The following is a 20,692-nucleotide window of genomic DNA, read 5'->3' on the forward strand; positions in this document are numbered from 1 at the left end:
TGCCTCAAAGGGGGAAACATGAAAAACAAAGTGCAAGAGAAACCCCCTTCAAAATACAACGATCAGGCTCTGAGGGGAACTGATCAGGAGAGCAAGAATCATAAAAGATGAGATCTTCAGAGAAGCAGTTATGAGATAAACAAATTTTCTCTTATCCAACAGATATTACCTCTGCAGGACCCCTACTGCTGAAGCGCATAAAGCTCTAGGAATGTCCCAAAAGAATAGCATTAACAATATAAAGAGGAGCCAGGAATCTCTTACAAATCCAACACACAACATTTGAGAATGCAAAAAGAATTAACAATCCAATGCAAAAATTGACCAAATGAAAATTAGGGATGTCCCCAAATAAAAACTTTTTTTGAGTGGGGTGACTGGGCAAGACTTTGGATTCCCCTGTCGTGTGAATGAAAATCTCCTGGTGAAGATCCACTTGGAGGTTGAATCCAAGCAATAATACTTTGTAAATTTGGAGCATAAGCTATGTAGTTGCTTTGCAGATAATCTGCAATGGAAACATTCCTGAGGCAGGCAAAAGTGGCAGCTTTTCTTCAAATGGTGTGAACCTTTAAGCGTCTGCTTAGCTTCAGGCTAGCTAAACAACAGCAATGTGAAATGCCAGATATTTTTTTACTAGGTTCCCTTAGCAATAGTAAATTAAATGATAGATATAAATAAGAAAGAGGAAGTGTCCCCATAGTGGGATCCAAAGGCACCTTCCTGAAAGGCCCAGCAAAAGGTTTCCCTGGTTCTCCCCTGACTACTGATAAAAAGTGCAGAAGGGAAAAGGGATACAGGGCTTAATTCTCTCTCCCCCACCAGCTGCTGAGAGGACAGTAGTTTTCCTGGAAGATGAATGTGAGAGCTTTGTCTTTCTTCTCTGCTCTCCCGCTACGGGATGACCTACATTTTATTTTCTCATGCAAGTATGCATAGGTGTATTTGTCAGCAACTTATGTGCTTGTTATTCTTGTTTCTTTCTACGCCCAAAACACGTATGAGGCACAGTCTGCAGTGAGTAACTAGGAACTGTGGAAGGTGATAGAAAAATACAGCCATAAACTCACAAGCAAGAGTGTGGCAAGACTTGCTGCACCTGAAATTTGTTTTAGGCATTCTTTTGAATCAGAGTTCTGCATCTGACCAAATGGAGGCCTGGTGTTGTGGGAGGAAGCAGAGCACTGGCAAGCAGAGGTGCAGTCACCCAATCAATTTCATTCATCACTGGAGAATGTGTTTTCCCAAGTCTTGCTCATTAGCAGTGCACTCTAAGGGCAGGTCTATATTTACAATGCTACATCAGTGCTGCTGCAGCACTTCAGTGAAGATGCTACTATGCCAATGGGAGAGCTGCTCCCATTGTTGTAGTTAATCCACCTGTGATTGGTTCCCCCTGGGGTGCCAACTGGAACTGGGATACCACTAAGCCCCCCAACCCACCAGCCTGGACTCCCACTCACCCTGTAATGCTGTAACAAGCTGCAGACCTGCTCCCGGTCTCTTACTTTCACCAGCACAGTGATAGTAAACATGCAGACAGGCTTTCTGACCAACCCCTGCATGGGAAGGCTATACAGTAGGGCACTTACCAGCTTCCCAGGCCCACACCCCTCTCTGGAAGGTAAACCTGAATTATACAGTCTTGCGCTGCACAGGGAACTGTACAGCGCAAGCTCATGAAATTTGTCCCCCTCCCTCAATGTGGAAGAAGATATGGAACAGCTTTTTGTCACAAGTTAGGATTTCCCCACACTGATTTAAGACAAGAAAAAAACAAGTTTAATTACAAAAGATAGATTTTAAGCGATTATAAGGGATAGCAAACAGATGAACGCAAATTACATAGCAAATAAACAAAAATGCAATCTAAGCTTAATATACTAAATAGATTGGATATGAGTAGCAAATTCTCACCCCACTTGTTGATTTAAGCAGTTTGAAGAGATTCTTGAGGAGCCAGCTGAACTTGCTTGCAGCTTAAAAACCCCAGGTATTCCTTTCGCAAGTTAGAAATCCCACTAGCCTGGGCTCCCCCAAGTTCAGTCCTTTTTCCTCAGGTGTTCCCAGGAGTCTCTTTGGGCGGGGAGTCAATGAAGAACCCACGATGTCACTCCCCAGCCTTAAATAGCTTTTGTATATGCTTTTGTCTCCCAGCTTGGTTCCCATGCCTTTCAGTGGAAAAATACTGGTATTCCAAGATGGAGTCGAGTACCAGGTGATCTGGTCACATGCCCCTGTAGTGTTACAGCAGTCATGACTAGGAGGCTGTTTGTAGTGTCCTCAGGAAGGCTCCCCAGTGGGAGATTAGCTTCTAAGACCTATTGTTCTCCCTAATGGCCCTTCCCAGCCAGACATCTAGACTGATTGCATTCTGCCCAGTGGATGTTCCCCAGGTGTAAACATATTTGTAACAGATGCATAGACAATATTCCTAACTTCAGATACCAAAATGATACATCCATACAAATAGGATAATCATATTCAGTGTATCATAACCTTTTCAATGATATCTTACATGACCTATCTTGCACAAAACATGTCATAGTTATGCCATAATCATATCATAACAATATCTCTGAAGAATATGGGGTGTAGTGTCACACCACCTTCGTAAGAGGCGATAACTATGTTGACAGGAGACGCTCACCCGTGAACATAGCACTGTCTATACCAGGAATTAGATCGGTATAATGGTGTTGGCTCAAGGGTGTGGATTTTTTTTAAATGTATGTTTATACTATTGACCTGGCCTAAGACTCATTTAGGCAACTCCAAATAAATTGGCATATAGTTACAAAGGTCTGTTATATAAAATCAGATAAAGCCATTTATATTTTTAAGTGGCCAGTTTCAAAAGTCTAAGCAGAGTCTTATCTTCAAAGATAAGAAAAAGTTTCTGCTTTGTGACTCAATAGGCTTCACTTGTGTTTGTCCAGTGCTGCAGGTAATTACAGCAAATTGCATTTTAGAGCTGCTGACTTTTACACTGAGACACCTTATACAGTAGATAAACGGATCTAAAACCAGCACACAGTGTATAGCTCCAAGATTTAAGTAATCTTAGAAAGTGGAGTAATTAGCCAATGTGCCAAATTCTGGGTCAGGTCATAATTGGAAACTAGATAACTATAATGGCAAGAGAATATTCTGGGCAGATTAGCTGCAGAGAAGCATGTGGGGGAGGATTTTCCTTTTTTGTGAAGTTATGTGAACCTATAAACTCCTACAACTGATCTATTTGTTAAATTTATAAACAATTATTCTTGCAGTAAACTGACAAGTTAAATTTTATTTTAGAAAGGCTGTGTTTAAATATATTTAAATATATTATAAGATAAATAATTGTATGTTCATGAAAGATGCCCAATTGACAGCACCAGACAATGATGTGCTGCACAGGAAATGCAAGAGTACCTACACTGTCCACCCATGTGCCTCAGGGATGAAACCAAGACCACTAACTGCGCACTCCGGTGGATCAAAGCAAGTTCGATATAACGCGGTTTCACCTATAACAAGGTAAGATTTTTTGGCTTCTGAGGACAGGGTTATATCAGGGTAGAGGTGTACTTTTAAAGTGGGGTACAGTAGTTACAATCCCCTCCCCCCCCCAATAAAAAAACATGTATTGTTGCTAGCACAAATGGCTGTCATGTAAGAACATAAGAATGACCACACTGGGTCAGACCAATGGCCCATCTAGCCCAATACCCTGTATTCCAGCAGTGGCTAGTGCCAGCTGCTTCAGAGGGAATGAACAGAAGAGGGCAATTATCAAGTGATCCATCCCACATTGTTCAGTCCCTGATTCCGGAAGTCAAAGATTTGGGGACATCCATAGCATGGGGTTGTGTCCCTCACCATTGCCATTAATGGACTTGATGCAACCTTAACTATAGCATTGTCATTGTAAAGACAGAAACAAGACATTTAAAAACGTTAAAGATAACTGCTGCAGAACTTTTACAAACCCCACTAATTCATGGAACCTTCTTTACAAGAAATATATTTTGCTACTGGCCATATTATAACAAATCACTTTTACCCTAATTAGGAAAAAGTTCGCACAAAGTCTTGATTTACATACAAGATCTGTGGTCTAAGCTTCTGGTCTGTGGGTAGTGCACAGTCCTAGTCCCTGAGCCAGTCTTAGTTCCCCAGGTTGGCAAGGGCTCAGAGTACGACTGCAGATGAGTGAGGCAAGGCTTTGCGGAAAAGGGAGCACTCAAATTGCTCTGAAATCACCCCTGTAGTAGCACCCTTGTTCTTTCAGGGTGGTTGGCCCCAGTCCAGAGTCTCACTCAAAGCAAAGGTAGGTTATATTTGGGGTTAATCAGGTGAGCCTTTTTCTAGGGTGTGGTGATGGTTAAGTATGTAGGAATTTTTTGCTGTAACTGCCAGACTTCTTGCCTAACCTTGCAACATTCTCTCTTCTCATACAGCCAGCTGACATGTAGGGGCCAGATTCTGCCCCTTAAGTTTTGCTGTTGATTTCAATGGGTATTGAATGGAGTCCTCAATGAGGTATTGAGGGCCAAGATGCACCACTTGCCTCTCTATTGAGCAGAGTTTGAAACAGAGTCCAGGAAGTTCCAAATCCCAAAGTGCACATATCACATACCACGGCTTTTGAGCATTCACAGCACATAAATTTGGTTGAGCGGGCCTGTATGCAGTGTACATCACTTGGCCCAAAAGCTGCTAGGAACTCAGCTACTTGTAAGGCTGGGAAGAGGAGGAAGTTGGCTGGCAGGGGCTTGAACAGAAATAAACATTTAGCTGCTTTTGGAGGGGCACTTTGTGTAACCCCTGCAGCTGGAGGACCTGCCTCCCCACCCCATCCCCCCAGCAGCCAAGCGGAGCTGCTTCTCCCCTCCCACCCCCCAGCAGTCTTGGAGCTACCTTTCCCCTCCCCATCCCCCAGTGCCAGAGGAGCTGCCTCTCCCTGCCACAGCGCCGGGGCTGGAGGAGCTGTCATCTCCCCACTACAGCGGGTGGAGCTGGCTCTTCTCCCCCTCCTCCTGTGGCCCCAGGGCCAGAGGAGCTCACTCTCCCCTCTCTGGCACCAGAGGAGTTTTGTGCTCCTGCTGATTGGGGAGGAACCTGTGCTGCCCCCCGCGCGCACCCCTGCTGGCTGGCCACGTCAGCAAGCTGGAACTGGGACATTTATCATCTATACTGCAATAGCACTTAGAGGCTCCAATAAAGACCTCAACATGCTAGACCAGGGGTGGGCAAACTTTTCGGCCCGAGGGCCACATCTGGGTATGGAAATTGTATGGTGGACCATGAATGCTCACGAAATTGGGGTTGGGATACAGGAGGGGGTGAGGGCCCTGGCTAGGACCGCGGGCTCTCGGGGGGGCCAGAAATGAGGAGTTCACAGTGCAGGAGGGGGCGCCGGGCTGGGGCAGGATTTGGTTTGCGGGGGGGGGGGGGGGGAGAGAGGGAGGCCAAGGGCTCCAGCTGAAGGTGCGGGCTCTGGGGTGGAGCTGAGGATGAGGGGTGCAGGAGGGTGCTCCAGAGTGGGACCGAGAGGTTCGGAGGGCGGGAGGGGTAAATCAGGGTTGGGGCAGGGGTTGGGACATGGGAGGGGCTCAGGGGTGCAGGAAGCACTTACCTCAAGCAGCTCCTCTACGCATAGGAGCCAGACCGGGAGGAGGAAGAGGGGGAGAGGGGGACATGTCACTGCTTTCCAGAAGCCGCACAGAGCTGTGGCACACAAGTAGGGAGCAGCCCCCGACCCTGCTTCCCGGCTGGAGCACGGGAGCGGAGCAAGCCCCAGATCCCGCTCCCCAGGGGGAGCTCGAGGACCAGATTAAATCGGCTGGCAGGCCGGATGTGGCCTGCGTGCTGTAGTTTGCCCACCCCTGTGCTAGACACTGTACATGCCTATAATGACAACACAGTGGCCACCCCAAGAATTTACAGTGTAAGTATGTGATGACATAAAAGATGAATATGATGAGAGATAGGGGACTGAAGAGGGAGATTGTGATCAGGGCCCTGTGTACGTCGCTGCACTATGGGCTCAAGTTTTGCAGCATTTGCTATTCAATTCAATAGCCATGTTAATTAGGTTACCTTGTTGATTTTTTGCATTACCTTGCCAAATCCTCTCAGAAGGTGCAGCAGTATATTTTATGGAATCCCTGAATAAAGGAGAAAATTACTCCCAATAAGGCTGAATGTTTAGGTTCCCTATAGAGACAGCTACTATTACCCAACTCCTGGGGATGCAGTGGGGGAAAAGGAGTATGTGGCAGCTAGGTAAAGCTCTATCCTTCCCAGGCCTCATGCTGCTACCCTTGCCTCACTGGGAGGGGAGCAGGCACCACCATCCGTCCAAGTGGCAGGTGGGGCAATGGTATGAAAGTAGGTGTTGTGGTACACCTAGGACTGCAAATTACTCTAACTGAACCCTGCATCCTTTGCAGCTCACTAGGGATGGATGCCTGCAGCTCCACAGGTTGGCCCTGGCAACCCTCCCCCTCTAAACTTTGTTCAGACCCCCACCTCATCACATTTTGTGTCCTGGGCATGAGAGTCTGCCTGGCTGGCTCTCAAGGCTCATCAGCTCAGCCTCTGGCTGTCACACTCCTCCTCTGACCCACACCCTCAAAAGACAGGCAAAGGCCATCCTGATGAGCCCAGAGAGCTTGTGTGTCTCATGTTCCAGCTCCCACTTTTATGAAGAGCAGGGCAGGAAAATGTGCTACTTATTGTAATGCACTCCCTCTTGAGGTGAAAGCAGTACTAAAAGCGGAAGCTGCAGACAGGTCACAGCAGAGCAGAGAGAACCAGATGTCAGACTCCTGACTACAGTAAAATGGGGCATTGTTCAGCAGTTTGGCAAAAAGTCAAATTCTGCAAAATAAAAATCAGTGACACAGAATACACAAGGCCCTGATAATGATTGGCATAACAAACAGGATCACAGAACATCAGCTGCCTAGCCACTGTCATGCATTGTGCAGATATCACAGCAAAGGTGACCTTTAAAGAGGGGTACAAAGGAGGACAATGCAATAGCTCTGCAAACTTTTACAGGAAGCTCCTCCTGTTCATAAAGGGCAGCATGGGAGATAAACATCCCTTGCATAGTTGAGAGAAAAACGGACTGACGGGCTTTGCCGTTGCTGGAAGAGCAGAAGCAGGGGCTGACTGCTCAACACCACATAAGAGAGGATATGTAAAAGATGCAACTAAGTCTTGAATGGCTTTAAAAGTGAATGTGGGCAGTCTGTTTGATGCAGACAAAACTGGATTTAAAACATTCAATCAAGAATTTGGGAACCCGCAAAAATGTACAGTGCCCGTGTTTATGAGGAAAGACCATTATTAAGGCTGAAAATCATTCACGGAGGTCACAGGAGGGGGATCAAGGCTGGGGCATGGGGATGGAGCCTGGGAGGGTCTCAAGGGTGCAGGCTCTGAATTTTGCAGCAGCAGATGCGGCTGACCCCAGGGCCATCCCAACAGCTGGGGAAGCCCCGGAGCCAGACGCTACTCTGGCAGCCCCAGACAGCTGGTCCCAGCGCTGCCCAGGAGCAGCAATCCTCAGGCGCATTCCCCTCCCAACAGGTAAGATTTAATCACAGGTATTTTTAGTAAAAGTCATGGACAGGTCACAGGGCTGTGACTTCTTGTTTATTGTCTGAGACTTATTAAAATACCTGTGACTAAAACGTAGCCTTAACCATTATCTCACATTTGGAGACAGAAGAATGGGCAAGAAGTCTTATGGGGAGGTAAAAAACTTTTTAGAAAACCAAACCTGAACATTGTTGTTTGCATTTTTAAATCTTAAATTTTATTCAATTTTAAATAATGTTCCCAGCAACATCCAACCATACTGAATAAGTATATTAGCTGACTGTTTCTGCAAAGTCAGTGTGAAGTGTAAAAATTAACAATATTGACACTTAAACAGTGATGAGGCTTCAGACCTAATGTTCTATTTGGATGAATGGGGCAAGGGCAAACGGCGCGCGCACACACACACACACCATTTGTTTTACAGAATGAATAGGATAGCGCATCAGATTAGTGTCAAAAGCTTCTCTTTGCAACCAGAGGGGCAACATTATTTTAAACTGACAATTTTATTCTACAGAAGACACTGAACTAAAATCTGTGTGGAAAAAAGAATCCGTAGAAATTCCACAAATAGAGATTTAGAGAGATGAGATCCAGCACTCTCCTTTCTGACCATATTGTCTCATTTTTTTCCTATGATACTTTTCCATTACCACCAAACTAGTCAAAGGTACTGTGTATTAACTCCTCCCATGTAAAATCATATTGGTTAGCCCAACTGTCATAGCGCCACTGACTTCAATGGAGCTGTGGCAATTTATACCAGCTGAGGATCTAGTCACTGGATTATAGACATTAGCGTGGTTGCAACAGGGCAATGCAAACAACTCTACCTTGTCTACACCAGGAAAACAAAAAGGTGTGCTTTTACAAAGCAAAACAAAAAAACAACAAACATCCCCCAAAAAACCCTGATTGCGTACTTGTTTTAAACATATTTTTAAATGCAAATTTTCACATAGAAAAGGTTTAACGTCTTTAAAATGTGCTAACTGGTAGCTGTCAATCCCAGGCTTCCCTTTGGAGTTGATCACTTTAAAAAAGGTGCTAACATGTTTTTAAAAGTATTAAATCTTGTCTACAGTAGCAATTATCAAATGTTTTGACTCTTGTTTTTAAAAGCGCTGTTTTTTTTCTAGTTTAGATAAGGCTCTACTGTGTGTAGACATGATTTACACCAATGCAGTGCAATTTGTACTGCAAGCTTACCGTAGGCCTTGCTTACAGGGCTCTAGAGCTTGATTCTTATTTGGTACGCTCATTCCCAACAATTTGCAAAACCTAACCCAAACAATGTCTCCTGTAAGATATCCCGTTAGCGACACACTCCAGCCAACAATTGAAACAAACAAACTAACCCCTCACAAATTGATATAAGCAGCTCTTGATATTTTAATATTGCGTCTAGTTAACCCTGTAATGGCTAGATTTGTTATCTACAAGGTGAAATATTTAAGAATCCTAAAAATCATAAAAAATTAAAACCAGTTTCTCGTGCAGTAATTTAGCATGAATAGCGTTATGTCCACAGTGGTGAGAAAGTAAAACTGATTCAGAACCAAGAAGGAAGAAATTTGGGATGTGAGTGTTTTATTTTGGCTTTTAAAAAGAAAGATTCTAAAATGCTGACTTGTTCCATACTCAGTTCTGGATTTTGTGACTGCTCTCATTTAATGCATTAGAATTACAAACATCAGCAAGCAAGCTGAAAGAATAATCTTTGCTTTTTTAATTTGTGCTTTGGCAGAAACACACACACAAAGTGGTTCTAACAGGTCAGAAACTCCACATGCTCTTAAATGAAAATACGTAATACATAATCATTTTTTTAACCTCTGATTCACCGGTCCTGTGATTCAGGAAGAGAAATAATGTAAACCAATGAACTGTCACACTGAAATGTTCAATCTAGTAGTCTTGACTTGATCATTTAAAGAAAAAAAAAAGTCACTTACAGCACTGGATGAACAATCAGTTCTGGACTATATGACTTTATTACAGTTGCTGCATCTTTGGTACAAAACACGTGGGATAAGTCTGCACCCTAAGAAAGAAAATTTGCAGAATTACAATTTGTAATCTTAGTAGTGCGTAAACAATTATTCCAATAGTTATTCACTGAACAACTATGAATTCCTACTGCTTGTTAAATAAAGCAAACTTGGTACCTGTTTGTTCCATCTTGACTAGCATGCCATTCAATAGTTTGGAGAGAAATTACTTTATTTCTTAAATCTAACTTCCATGCTAAATTGCAAACTTACAGAAATACTTGCTTACTTAACAGGATTATGGCAAAATCAGTGAAAGTTTAGGGCCAGAGCTTGAAACCCTTATCACAGGAGTAATCCTCTCCATTCATGCATGAGCAAGAATGATAGGCCTACGCCCACAGTAAGGAAAGACAAAAAGGACACAGCCAAGTAGGAGCTGGGTTACAGCACAAACAAAAATCGGCGTTGTGCTATATTCATGCAGGATAAACAAGATTACCCATGAGTTTTTTCCAGTCCCAAGGTTTTTGATCCAATGAGCCAAATCTGGACTAGAGATAAACTGGCACAATTTCATTTATTACAGTTGAATTGCATGCATTTCTGAGTTTGACCCTAAGCTTCTTTTACCTCTAATAAGAAAAAGCAAAAATAATATACACGTAGGTTAGACAGCCAGGGACAAGAAGTTTCCAATACTTCGGATGTAGAAAGAAATACCAAACTTAAAAGATACAAACACCTAAAGGAAGACAGTAACCAACTAATGGCTCCTCTGGTGTATTACTATCATTTAACATTTTCCAAGCCCTGAGCAATTTAAGGTCCTGATCCTGAAGTTTGTTCTGTTAAGGTGAAATGTTATGCCTGTGCATAGGCCCACTGAATTCAGTAAGGTTCAGTAAGACTGCCTGCACATATCAAATGGCTGTATTATGGCCATAGTATCTTGTTGGATACTGAGTAGTCATCTCTGTCCAACTTTAAAACACAAAAGAGCCCAGGTTAAATTATTTTTGGTCTTGCCTAAATTAAATAATAATAAACTTAGATTACTGAAAAAAAAATAATGAATGACTTCTACAAATCTGATAACTTCTATGACTAAGAAGACTATGAACCTTCTAGAACTCAAATTATTAAAAAGAAAAAAAAAGGTTACATTTCTAGTAGAACTAAAAAAATCCCACAGTACAATGCAAGCCTTTTACATATGACACTAGACAATCCCTTTATGTTATTAAAAATACATTACACATGAAGGCAGGAAAACACATACCACTTTTAGAGCTGAAATTGCAGCAAAATATGGTGCCCCAGTGTACCTACAAATGAAACATTTTCTAGGTTAGGAAACAGACACACAATTGTATCAAAAGATAAAGTTAGCAGTTGCTCACCCTGCTACAATGAAGAATCGAATTCAAGAGCAAGTTAAATAAACTCAAGTAGTTCTTATTTATAAAGGATGGGTGAAATCCTGGCCCCACTGAAGTCAATAGCAAAACTCCAAGTGACTTCAATAAGACGGAGATTTCACCCTATTCATTCACTCTCACTTGTGTGATATTTACATGATTACATCACAAATAAAAGCTAAAATAAGAGTCATCTCAAAGTATTCACATAAGCACGAGAGAGAGAGAGACAGACTCAATCCATTCAGAAAAGAGACTCAGAAAAAGCTCAAGTATAAAAGATAGTACCTTGGAACATGGCTTTGCAGGTCAAATTTGGGCTCTAGTAGACCAATCAAAATGTGAATTAGAGAGACAAGGGTAATCCAATAGGGAAATCCTAACAAAATAGTGTATTTAGCTCTTTATGTGGTATTTTTAATCTGCAGATTTCCAAGCACTTTACAAGAGGTAATATCTCCATTTTGGCCATCTCTAAACTGAGGCACAGTAAGGTGAAATGACTCACTCAAAATATCACGAGTGTCACGACTGGGTCAATCAGCAGTCTTGCCTAGGGATCAGAGCAGGTCAGAGTTCAAGACAGGCCAGAGAGCAAAACTGACTGTCAGGTATCAGAAAGGGTCAGGTTACCAGATCAGCAGCAGGATCAGATACTGCAGGGGAAGCAGTCCTAAATACGGGGAACCCAGCTGCAGGGACAACTTCCTGTCTCTGTGCTTGGTTTAAATGGAGGTTCAGAACCAATCAGGCCCGCCACCATTCTGTCAGTCAGATCCCAGGACTGGACTCCTCTGTCAGAGTTCAGCTTCTATTCCAACAACTGTTAGGTCACTGGGTGACAGGTTGGAACTTACTAGCTCCTCAAGACCAGGGTTCAAGACACGTGGTCCCTAACTGGGAATAGAGCCTAGGTCTTATAACTTCCAGTCTAGTGCCCTCCTCAATTGACCTACACTGTCTCCTGTTCCCCAGAGTTCAAATCAGGATACTATTAGCAAAAATATGCCACATAATAAGTGTTGAGAAGGTGCATAATAAGAGTCTCAAAAGGCAGCTTGAATCCAAACCAAGGACCATGACCAGGTAGCCAAGATGTAGTTCATAAGGCTAGTGTAAATCAGGAATTGTATAAGGACATCACAACTATGATCAGTCTATAGCAGATGTTTCACCTTGTTACTTTATTCTCAACGCTTCTCCCATAAGCTCCATTCACACAATGTAGAAGGTAATTTAAAGTAAGAGATTAGGGTGGAAAGAAGAGAGAAGGTAGAGGGGAATGGAACTCAAATGACCAAACTTCAACTGCATGTATAGCCAAAACAGGGATGGCATGACATTTACCAGAGATGGTTTTTACTACCACAGGAAAAGCTAGTTAGAAAGTGCCTTAAACGGTGACTATGATAAAAACTATTTCATTAATGCATATCACCTTACACTCAGTTTTAGCTACATTCAAATTGTGGTTACATCAATTAATTTCTGAATCTATTAGCTTAAGTTTGGCAAAAAAAGTAAAACTGAAGTGGGTGTAATTCTAATATATGTAATCATAGCATTGAACATGGGAATGTCTACACATTTTGTTTGGTAATTTCTCAAGGAAGTTATACATGTCAGTCAGGACCCGTTTCATTTTTCCATATTACATAAACAAAAATCAAAAACAGTTGATTCTGTGAAAGTGACAATAATGCAGAGCTGTAGGCTTGAAGCATTAAGCAATCAGAAGCATGCAGAGTTGTAGACCACCACTCCAGGTCCATCTGGCCATACAGCATTCTGTAGCACAAGCCCAACTTCGATGAAGTGTACAAACTGAGCCTCAATTTTGAACCGATGTATCTGAAGTTTGAAAAGATTTGTTCTATGCTTGCTGAACACTGATGCAATTGCACTACCAGTTCTATGAAGTCAGATGCAATATCATTACTCTTCAGGTTTTTCCACCATGCTACGGAGGAAACTTTTTCCTTCGTAGCAGATGAAAATTCTAATTTTGAATATGGAGATTCTACTTTAAATGCAAGTGAATATGGCAGAAAGTAAGGATTTTTACTGAGCAACCACGACCTGGCAATTTCTTCTTGTTCAGTTGACAATTTCTTTCCTGCTTATTTTAGATGAAGACCAAACCAGGTTGGCCAACACGCATACAGGAGTAATTGCTTCATGAAATCTCTTTTGTGCTGTTGCTTTGCGCGCTGCAAAATCTTCAGTAGATCCAACCATACTTTGCATACAACTGCAAATGTTAATGCACCCCTTTGGAATGTGTCAAATGCCACAGCAACTGGTTTCTATTGACTGATCAAGTTCTTATGCTTCTTGGTAAATCCCTTGATAATTAGTTATACTGACCACTCTATCTTCAAATTCTGCCTCATGATCACTCACAATCTTGAGATAACAGCGCCAATTTTTAATTTATGTTTCCAGATATGTTATTTGACTGTTCCATTGTGTCTCACCAGGGATTTGGGATTCTACAGATCCTTGGCATTTTTTTGAACAGGCTCCAGTATTCACAAATATTTTTGTAACTCTACTACATAGTATCAAAGCACTTGGTACAAGGTCTTGTCCAAGTAGAGTTAGCCAATGTAAGGCAAGTCCATATGTAACTAAAGTATCATTTTTTCCAAATCACTTCTCATTCTTTACATCTTTCTCCCACATTGTCTGTCAGGTAGCTCTTAACACCACAAACATACAATTCATTTACTAATGTCTTGGCTTCTCTTCCCAGGGTAGCACAGTATTTTTCAGTCTTATTGCTTCCAGTCTCAAACTCTGTCACATTTTGAGATTTAACCCAGACCAGTGAGAGGTTGTGTCACTACTTGCCCTGTAAGTCTGAATGCCTTAAAATGCTCTGCTGCTGTAGCTCCCTGTCTGTCCGCTCCCAACCAGTGGACAAGCATGCACTGAATGACTATGTTAAGCAGCCCTGGTTCAGCAGCTCTGATTCCAGCAGCCGGCTTGCTACACTACAGTCAAACTCTCGTCTCCACCAGCCTTTGTTTTTATTAGCCAAGTGACCCCAATACACCCCCAATCCCAAATTTCCCCAAAACCATCTACCCTGAAAATGTCCAGCCCTGTCCTGGAACATTCAGAGAAGTAATACGGTCTGTTGCTCCTTTAAAGACATAAGAGCACAGCAGCCTGTTGCTTTACTGGAATTAATAATGAATTTAAGTCAAACGTAGCAGTAGGCTGACTTGGAATAAAAGTAAAACAAGTTTATTTAATCAAAAATACAGAGATTTTAAGTGCATTCAAGAGATGAAGTCAGAAATGGTAACAAATAAAAGTGAAAACATGCATCTAAAAATGTAAAAAACTTAAATCTAGTAAGATAGTCTTTGTTAAAGATGATTTTCCTCTGATCCAGTCTTCTTTCCACCTTTTAACTAAATGGCCTGGTCAGGACATCACAGAGATCAAATTGCTTTGTTTCTTTGTCTCCTTAAGGCAAAGAATCCCTTAGGGGCTCACTCCCCCTCTCTTTATAGTTCAGTGAACCTTTGAAACATATTCTTCTGAAGGGTACCGTTGGGTAAAGTTCATTAGTTCATGCCGAATAAAGGAGCCATGAGGTTTGGAGGATAAGTCTCCAAGCTGGTTCCTCCCCCACTGGCTGTTGCTACTGTGCACATTATCTCTTCCTGCGGCAACTTCCCATACAAATGAATAGCTCACTGAATTTGGTCACACCTGTTCTGAGGTGTTAGCGTCTTTTCTTGTCTGAGGAAAACCTGTTTATCAACTCCCCCTGACGTGCCACGTTTAAACACCTTTTAGTCACAGACTTTAAAGCATAATATTAGTGAGTATCCATAGTTTCACACACAGCCTTGTTACATATATTGTACAATGATATTATTGGCCAGCATGTTATTTGTTTTCAAATTATACCTCACAAGGCATACGCTGTACAAAAATCATTGCAGTGTGAAGAGTGTGAATACAGAGGTGCCTAGCTCACAACCACTGATACACAAACCACAATTTTCCCAGTGTGCATACAGTTAGCTATCACTGAGTCACTACACATTACTCCAACCATCTGCTTTTCCATATAATTTACTGCGTGCTACTATGCTCAAGCCATCAGTATTTGTGTTTAACAGTTCACCTGCTACCTGCTTTTGACTGGATGCTTTGCAGCTTGGCCTTAGGCATCTAATCATTGCTTGAAAAGTTGGATGTTGAATAAAAGAGAAAGGAATATTATAGCCATAAAATATTCTGCAATTTTCAAGTCTAACTTTTGTTTCAGTTTTGGAGTTGTTTTTGTTATAAAAATATCCATTTGTGGGTCAAAAACCCATGATACTTACTCCTTGTTTTCTTTAGCCGATCTGGATCTAGCTGTTTTTTGATGTAGTTGGCAATGGCAATGTAGGTATTATCGGTACTCATCCTCAGGGTTTGATTCCAATTCTACTACATAGTGTATGTGCAACATGCCTCAGGTGGCACGTGACCAGGATTCAACACCAAATTTGGTCCACTAGTTGGATCATTAGCTTCCCCGAGTTGGGCCAGATACTGACAGGGAGTGCAGTGTGAATGCTGATCCATGCATTTAGCCAAACGGGGGCTGGTGTCTGTCTTCTTTCCACAGCATTTTGCAAAATGTTTCCTCATATGATCTGCCTTCCCATTCACTTTTTCTTTGCAATTTCTGCCTTTAAGACTCTCTTTGATGCCACCATGAACTTTCTCAAAATAGCCATGAACTGGGTCAAGTGGTCTTCCATCTTTGCTCATGCTGAAATACTTTGACTTGAGTCACTGTACACGGGAATTCAGTTGCAGCAATTGTAATCCAGCTAGCCAAATCAAGAGACAGAGTACTGGACTAAACAGTTAGTTTGGCAATTTACCTCAAACAGAAAATGAAACTTCTGAATCTGGGAATTCCCTTTCTCTGTTTGCCTAACAAACATGTAATTTTCATTGCTATAGCAAAGAAGGGGTAGTCCCAGATTCAGAAGTTTCAGTTTCTGTTTGAGGTAGCTTAGGCACTAGCATACAGTTTAGGTGGAGAGTCTTTTTTGTTTTATTTTAACTGAAATTAAAAGGGACCATGTTACTGCAAAATCATCATCAAATTGCTCGATATTTGCCAGTAATTTTCATTAGCGTGTTCTAATAATTTTATTCTTCCAGTTTCCCAGTTTAAACTGGTATTTACCAACCCTGTCCTAAACTAGTTTTCCCGCCAGGAAATTGCCAACCCTTAAGTCTTGCATCACTGACATAAGGGGACATGTATTCTGATTCTAATGATGGACTAAGCAAAGGCCCCTTTGAAAACATGGGGTTCACAATCCCTTACAAACAGTATTTTCAATTTAAATGCTTTTTAAAAGTAGTAAAACATGTACTTGAGATCCCTAATCAACAACAGCATATATATTTCTGTTTAACTTACTCTTGACATCCTCCCACGATGCCTATCCGTCCATCTTGACCTTTATGCTTCTTTGCTGTTAGAGGAGGAATAACATTGCGCACCAATTGAAAAATATTCTCCATATCCTTTATAGAATGTGTTTTGTGTAGTGAAAAGGCTCTCTCGATAACTGAAAAAGATAAAGACATTAAAAAATTACTTCAGAAATGTTTCTTTTTAAATTGATAGAAACCTCAGTGAATTTTGAAACATTCAGAAGTATTGGTGTACTCAATTTCTATAATAGAGGTGTTACAGTCGTACAGAATGATTAAAAACCCAAACGCTCCAATTTTACTTTTAATAAAACTATTCAGTCTTGTACTCAGTAATTGTCCTTGCCATACCAACACCACAAGTAGAAAAAAAGATGTTTGAAGAAAGTTAGGACACAACTCCGAAAATATTCTGGTAACAAACAAGAAAATACCGGCTCTGTGCAATGTCAGCAGAAAACCCTTTTCTCCAACCTTTATAGAATCTAACATTAAACCAGACTAGCTAAACTGTAGCAAAAATCACTTTATAGTGTTCAATAATGATAAATATTCCTGGCTGATCTCTTGTTTTGAAAATCCTTCTATAATACAGGCATTCCACTCCCATTGGGATCAAAAACTAACCTTCTTGGAGCATGGCCAAAATATCATTGTCACAATGCAGAATATAACAAAACTCATCTCTGCTCTGGAAATAGGGCAATATTTCCCTCTTAAAATTACTCCACATTTTACAAACGATCATAAAATCTACAAGAAATATGCATCCCATACACCTCACAACCTACTTACAGGGCCATGGCTGCTAAAAAACCTTCAGTTTCCTTGTTTTTCTAGAACAGATACTCTAGAATGAGGGGAAAACAGTAGAAAACATGAGAAAAAAAGGAACTCTAGACTGGATTTCACTTCTGCCTAAAGATTTCACTTCAACTTTAGATAGGAATAAGTAAGGTCCTAAGTGATTAACATATATGTTGCCTTAAATAATTACTTTTAAAGCATATTTTATTATAAACTGTAAAAAACTCATGATTGGAAGTCAATTCCGAGTTTCTCTTGCTACAGTATAAAATTACAACTATACATCTGCATCATCAAATGTAGTATGAAAACCTGGCTTTGGGTTTTCACAGTTAATAGAATGTCTTTCAGATTAAAAGTGATGCATTTTAGAAGCAATAAATATTAAGGCTAAATATGTACTGTCAGGGCCATCCCTAGCTATTTTGGTGCCCTACGCAGCCGCCCCCCCCATCACGGGGGAGAGTGGGGGCTGTGTGGGGCCCTACCCCAGGCCTCTGTGGGAGGGAGCGGGGGGGGGGGGCAGTGTGGGGCCCTACCCCAGGCCTCCACAGGGAGCTGGCCCCAGGAAGAGGCCAGCCCCCATCCCCAGCCTGCTCTGCTCCCCTGGCTCCCAGGCTTGGGGGGGGGGGGGGAACTGCCCCCCCAGCACTTGTCAGCGGCGCGGCAGGGAGCCAGGGGAGCAGAGTAGGCTGGGGCCGGGTCACTCTACTTACTGGTGAGTGCAGGCCCAACCGCTTCTGGAACCCTTAGGAGAGTTGGGGCTGGACTAGGGCAGGGAAGGGCAAGGGAGGGAAGAGGTGGGGCAGAGCAAGGGAAGGGGCCCTGGGGAAGAGCCAGAGCAGGGGCTGAAGCAGCAGCAGCTGCGCAGGGCACCAGGAAATTTGGTGCCCCAAATTTCATGGTGCCCCATGCAGCTGCATACTTTGCGTATGGGTAAGGATGACCCTGTGTACTGTGTTCAAGATTTAGGAGCTTAAGTAATTTTCTGTATCTGTTTTCTAAGTTAGACTGAAAAGTGAAACCACTATTTGTAAGAAAAACTGTGGTATACATACAGGTTCTAATTTAAATATTAAAATATTGCTCGAACACTTGGATAAACTATTATGACATCAAAGTAATACTATAGACCAGATATCCATTCAATAGAATAAGAAAGTATGTTAACTTAAACCATAACAGGCCCGAACATTCATTCAACACTCCACTAAATTTAAAGAGAAGTTTGGAGGTCAGAGAAACATAGGACTGGGCCTTACATTTATTTGGTTATTTAAATGTCCAAACTATAAGTTCTGATAGCCTGTCCCGAGCCAGAAACTGGCTTACAGAGTTTTATTTCTAATTCTGCTTATCTCTATTATTTTTTTAAGACTACCCATCCATTGAATACTGAACCCACATAGGATTTTAAAAACAAAAGTAAAATAAAACAACTGTTAATTCCAACCTGATGGGCTATAAATATCATAAGCCATATAGGCTTTGCTGTCAACACTGACAAAACAATTGGTATGCAATTACTGTTATGGTCCATTCTTTCTATGTGAACATATAGAGAGATCATCAATATAAATGACACAAATCTTGAAAAAAGTCTGTGTTACTATGCACTGCATACTTGATTAGACTCTAGTCCACATACCTTCTGTAAAGGGGGGGGGGGAAGAGAACAACAAAATAACTTTGAATAGATGCCAATTTTAAGGATATTCTGAAAAATCCTGAACCAATTCATTTATGAATTTATTAGGGTCTGGAGGAAAATAAGATTCAAGATATTTTTGTAAAGAAATGTAAGTACCTGAAGGATAGATCCTCAAGCAGACATAAACTGTCATAGCTCCATAGCATTCAGCTGAGCTATGATAATTTACATAATTTGAGGATCTGACCCTTGGCCTGTAGATAAAGAATACAGTCACATAATTCAACATCTAGAGCAGGGATTCTCAAACTTCATTGCACCACGACCCCATTCTGACAACAAAAATTATTACATGAACCCAGGATGGGGGGGCCAAAGCCCAAGCCCCACTGTCCCATGTAGGGGGGCCAAAACTGAAGCCCAAGGGCTTCAGCCCCAGGAAGGGGGGCTATAACTTAAGCCCTGCCACCCAAGGGAGGAGCCCTCAGGCTTCGGCCCCAGGTGGTGGAGCTCAGGCTTCAGCTTCGGCCCTGGGTCTCAGCAAGTCTAAGCCAGCCCTGGTGACCCCACTAAAACGGGGTTGCAACCCACAATTTGAGAACCCCTGATCTAGAGTGAAATCCAGGCGCTACTGAAGTGAATGGCAAAACTTCCTTTGACTTCAGCAGGGTCAGGATTCCAGCCGTAATGTTCAAAACATGTCTGACATACCCACTATTAAAAACCCCAATACATGTTATTTTTCGAGGTCTTTCATTACTTTGAATTAACATTTTCAAGTATGATGAAAGCTTTGACAGCAAGATTATTACTGAAAAATGTTAAGATCTATATTTCTTTTTTCAATTTTATATAGACTATTGTTTTATTCTGCTGCAAGACACATTCTTGCTTCCAGATCATTTTCAGTAAAAGTTAAGCTCCTAACATATTATATACAACTGCATTCTATACAGATCTGAATGTGACATGAACTGACCAGTTCTTATGGACTACTTTTCCAAAATGTTCGGTCAATATTTAGAATTTGTTAGAGTTTTTTTTTTTTTTTTAATATCAGTACAATAGCATGGCAAGACATTTCAATTCAATTTACAGACAAAAAACTCATCACAATATTGAAAATAAGTCAAAGCTAGACATTTATTTTCAGATACTAACACCAGCCATCGCACAAATCTTTTAAATATAATAAATCTTATTTATGCTATAGAATGAAGTACCTATTGGTGGAGAAAGTGCTGCTGTCATAGCATTATAATTAAAGTTATCGCCATATGATCGGTGATTTGCTCTCTGAGGAGGACTAGTTGGCATAGACTGTGACCTTTGTGATACTGTAGAAGAAATTCCTGCCAACATCTGTCCCAACATTTGTAACATCTGGAGTTCTCGAGCATGCTCAGCTTCACGGCGCTTGTCCTCAATTTTAAGCCGCTGCTCTTCATATTTGTAAAATTTCTCTTCTGTATCCACACTTTGTTGTAGAAATTTTTCCATCATTTTATCCAGTGTTAAATTTGCATGGCGTTTTTTTGATCTTTTGGGTTGAGAGAGTGGTTGTGTACTGGTTTGAGCATTGATTTGTTTAAAGCCTAAAACAAAGTAGATAAAATTATATTCAACCTTCCAGACATACTAAAAGGAATGAATAGTAAAACTGTTCCCCTTGTGAAATATAGATCTATTTTGCCATATCAAGGTATTATTTTGTTTCAAAATTAGGCATGATTATTTCTGATGATTTTAAG

At 41.5% G+C, this 20,692-nt stretch overlaps 1 protein-coding gene across 7 annotated transcripts in view; it reads right to left on the minus strand.

The window, feature by feature from the left end:
- The window catches only part of NAXD (NAD(P)HX dehydratase), an 87,632-nt gene that overhangs the window by 63,284 nt on the left and 3,656 nt on the right, over nucleotides 1-20,692 (minus strand). For all 7 annotated transcript variants that reach the window (XR_004644042.1, XM_034758167.1, XM_034758166.1 and 4 more), the window contains exons 2-5: nucleotides 20,165-20,536; nucleotides 16,467-16,617; nucleotides 10,876-10,921; nucleotides 9,558-9,646 (exon numbers count right to left, since the gene is read on the minus strand). Coding sequence is in view for 6 of the 7 variants with exons in the window: in XM_034758167.1 (XP_034614058.1) it covers nucleotides 9,558-9,646; nucleotides 10,876-10,921; nucleotides 16,467-16,617; nucleotides 20,165-20,536 (658 nt within the window). In the remaining variant the exon portion in view is untranslated. The remainder of the gene's footprint in view (nucleotides 1-9,557; nucleotides 9,647-10,875; nucleotides 10,922-16,466; nucleotides 16,618-20,164; nucleotides 20,537-20,692) is intronic.

The sequence above is a fragment of the Trachemys scripta genome, chromosome 1 (assembly GCF_013100865.1).
Source record: "Trachemys scripta elegans isolate TJP31775 chromosome 1, CAS_Tse_1.0, whole genome shotgun sequence".
In the NCBI taxonomy this organism is placed as follows: Eukaryota; Metazoa; Chordata; order Testudines; family Emydidae; genus Trachemys; species Trachemys scripta.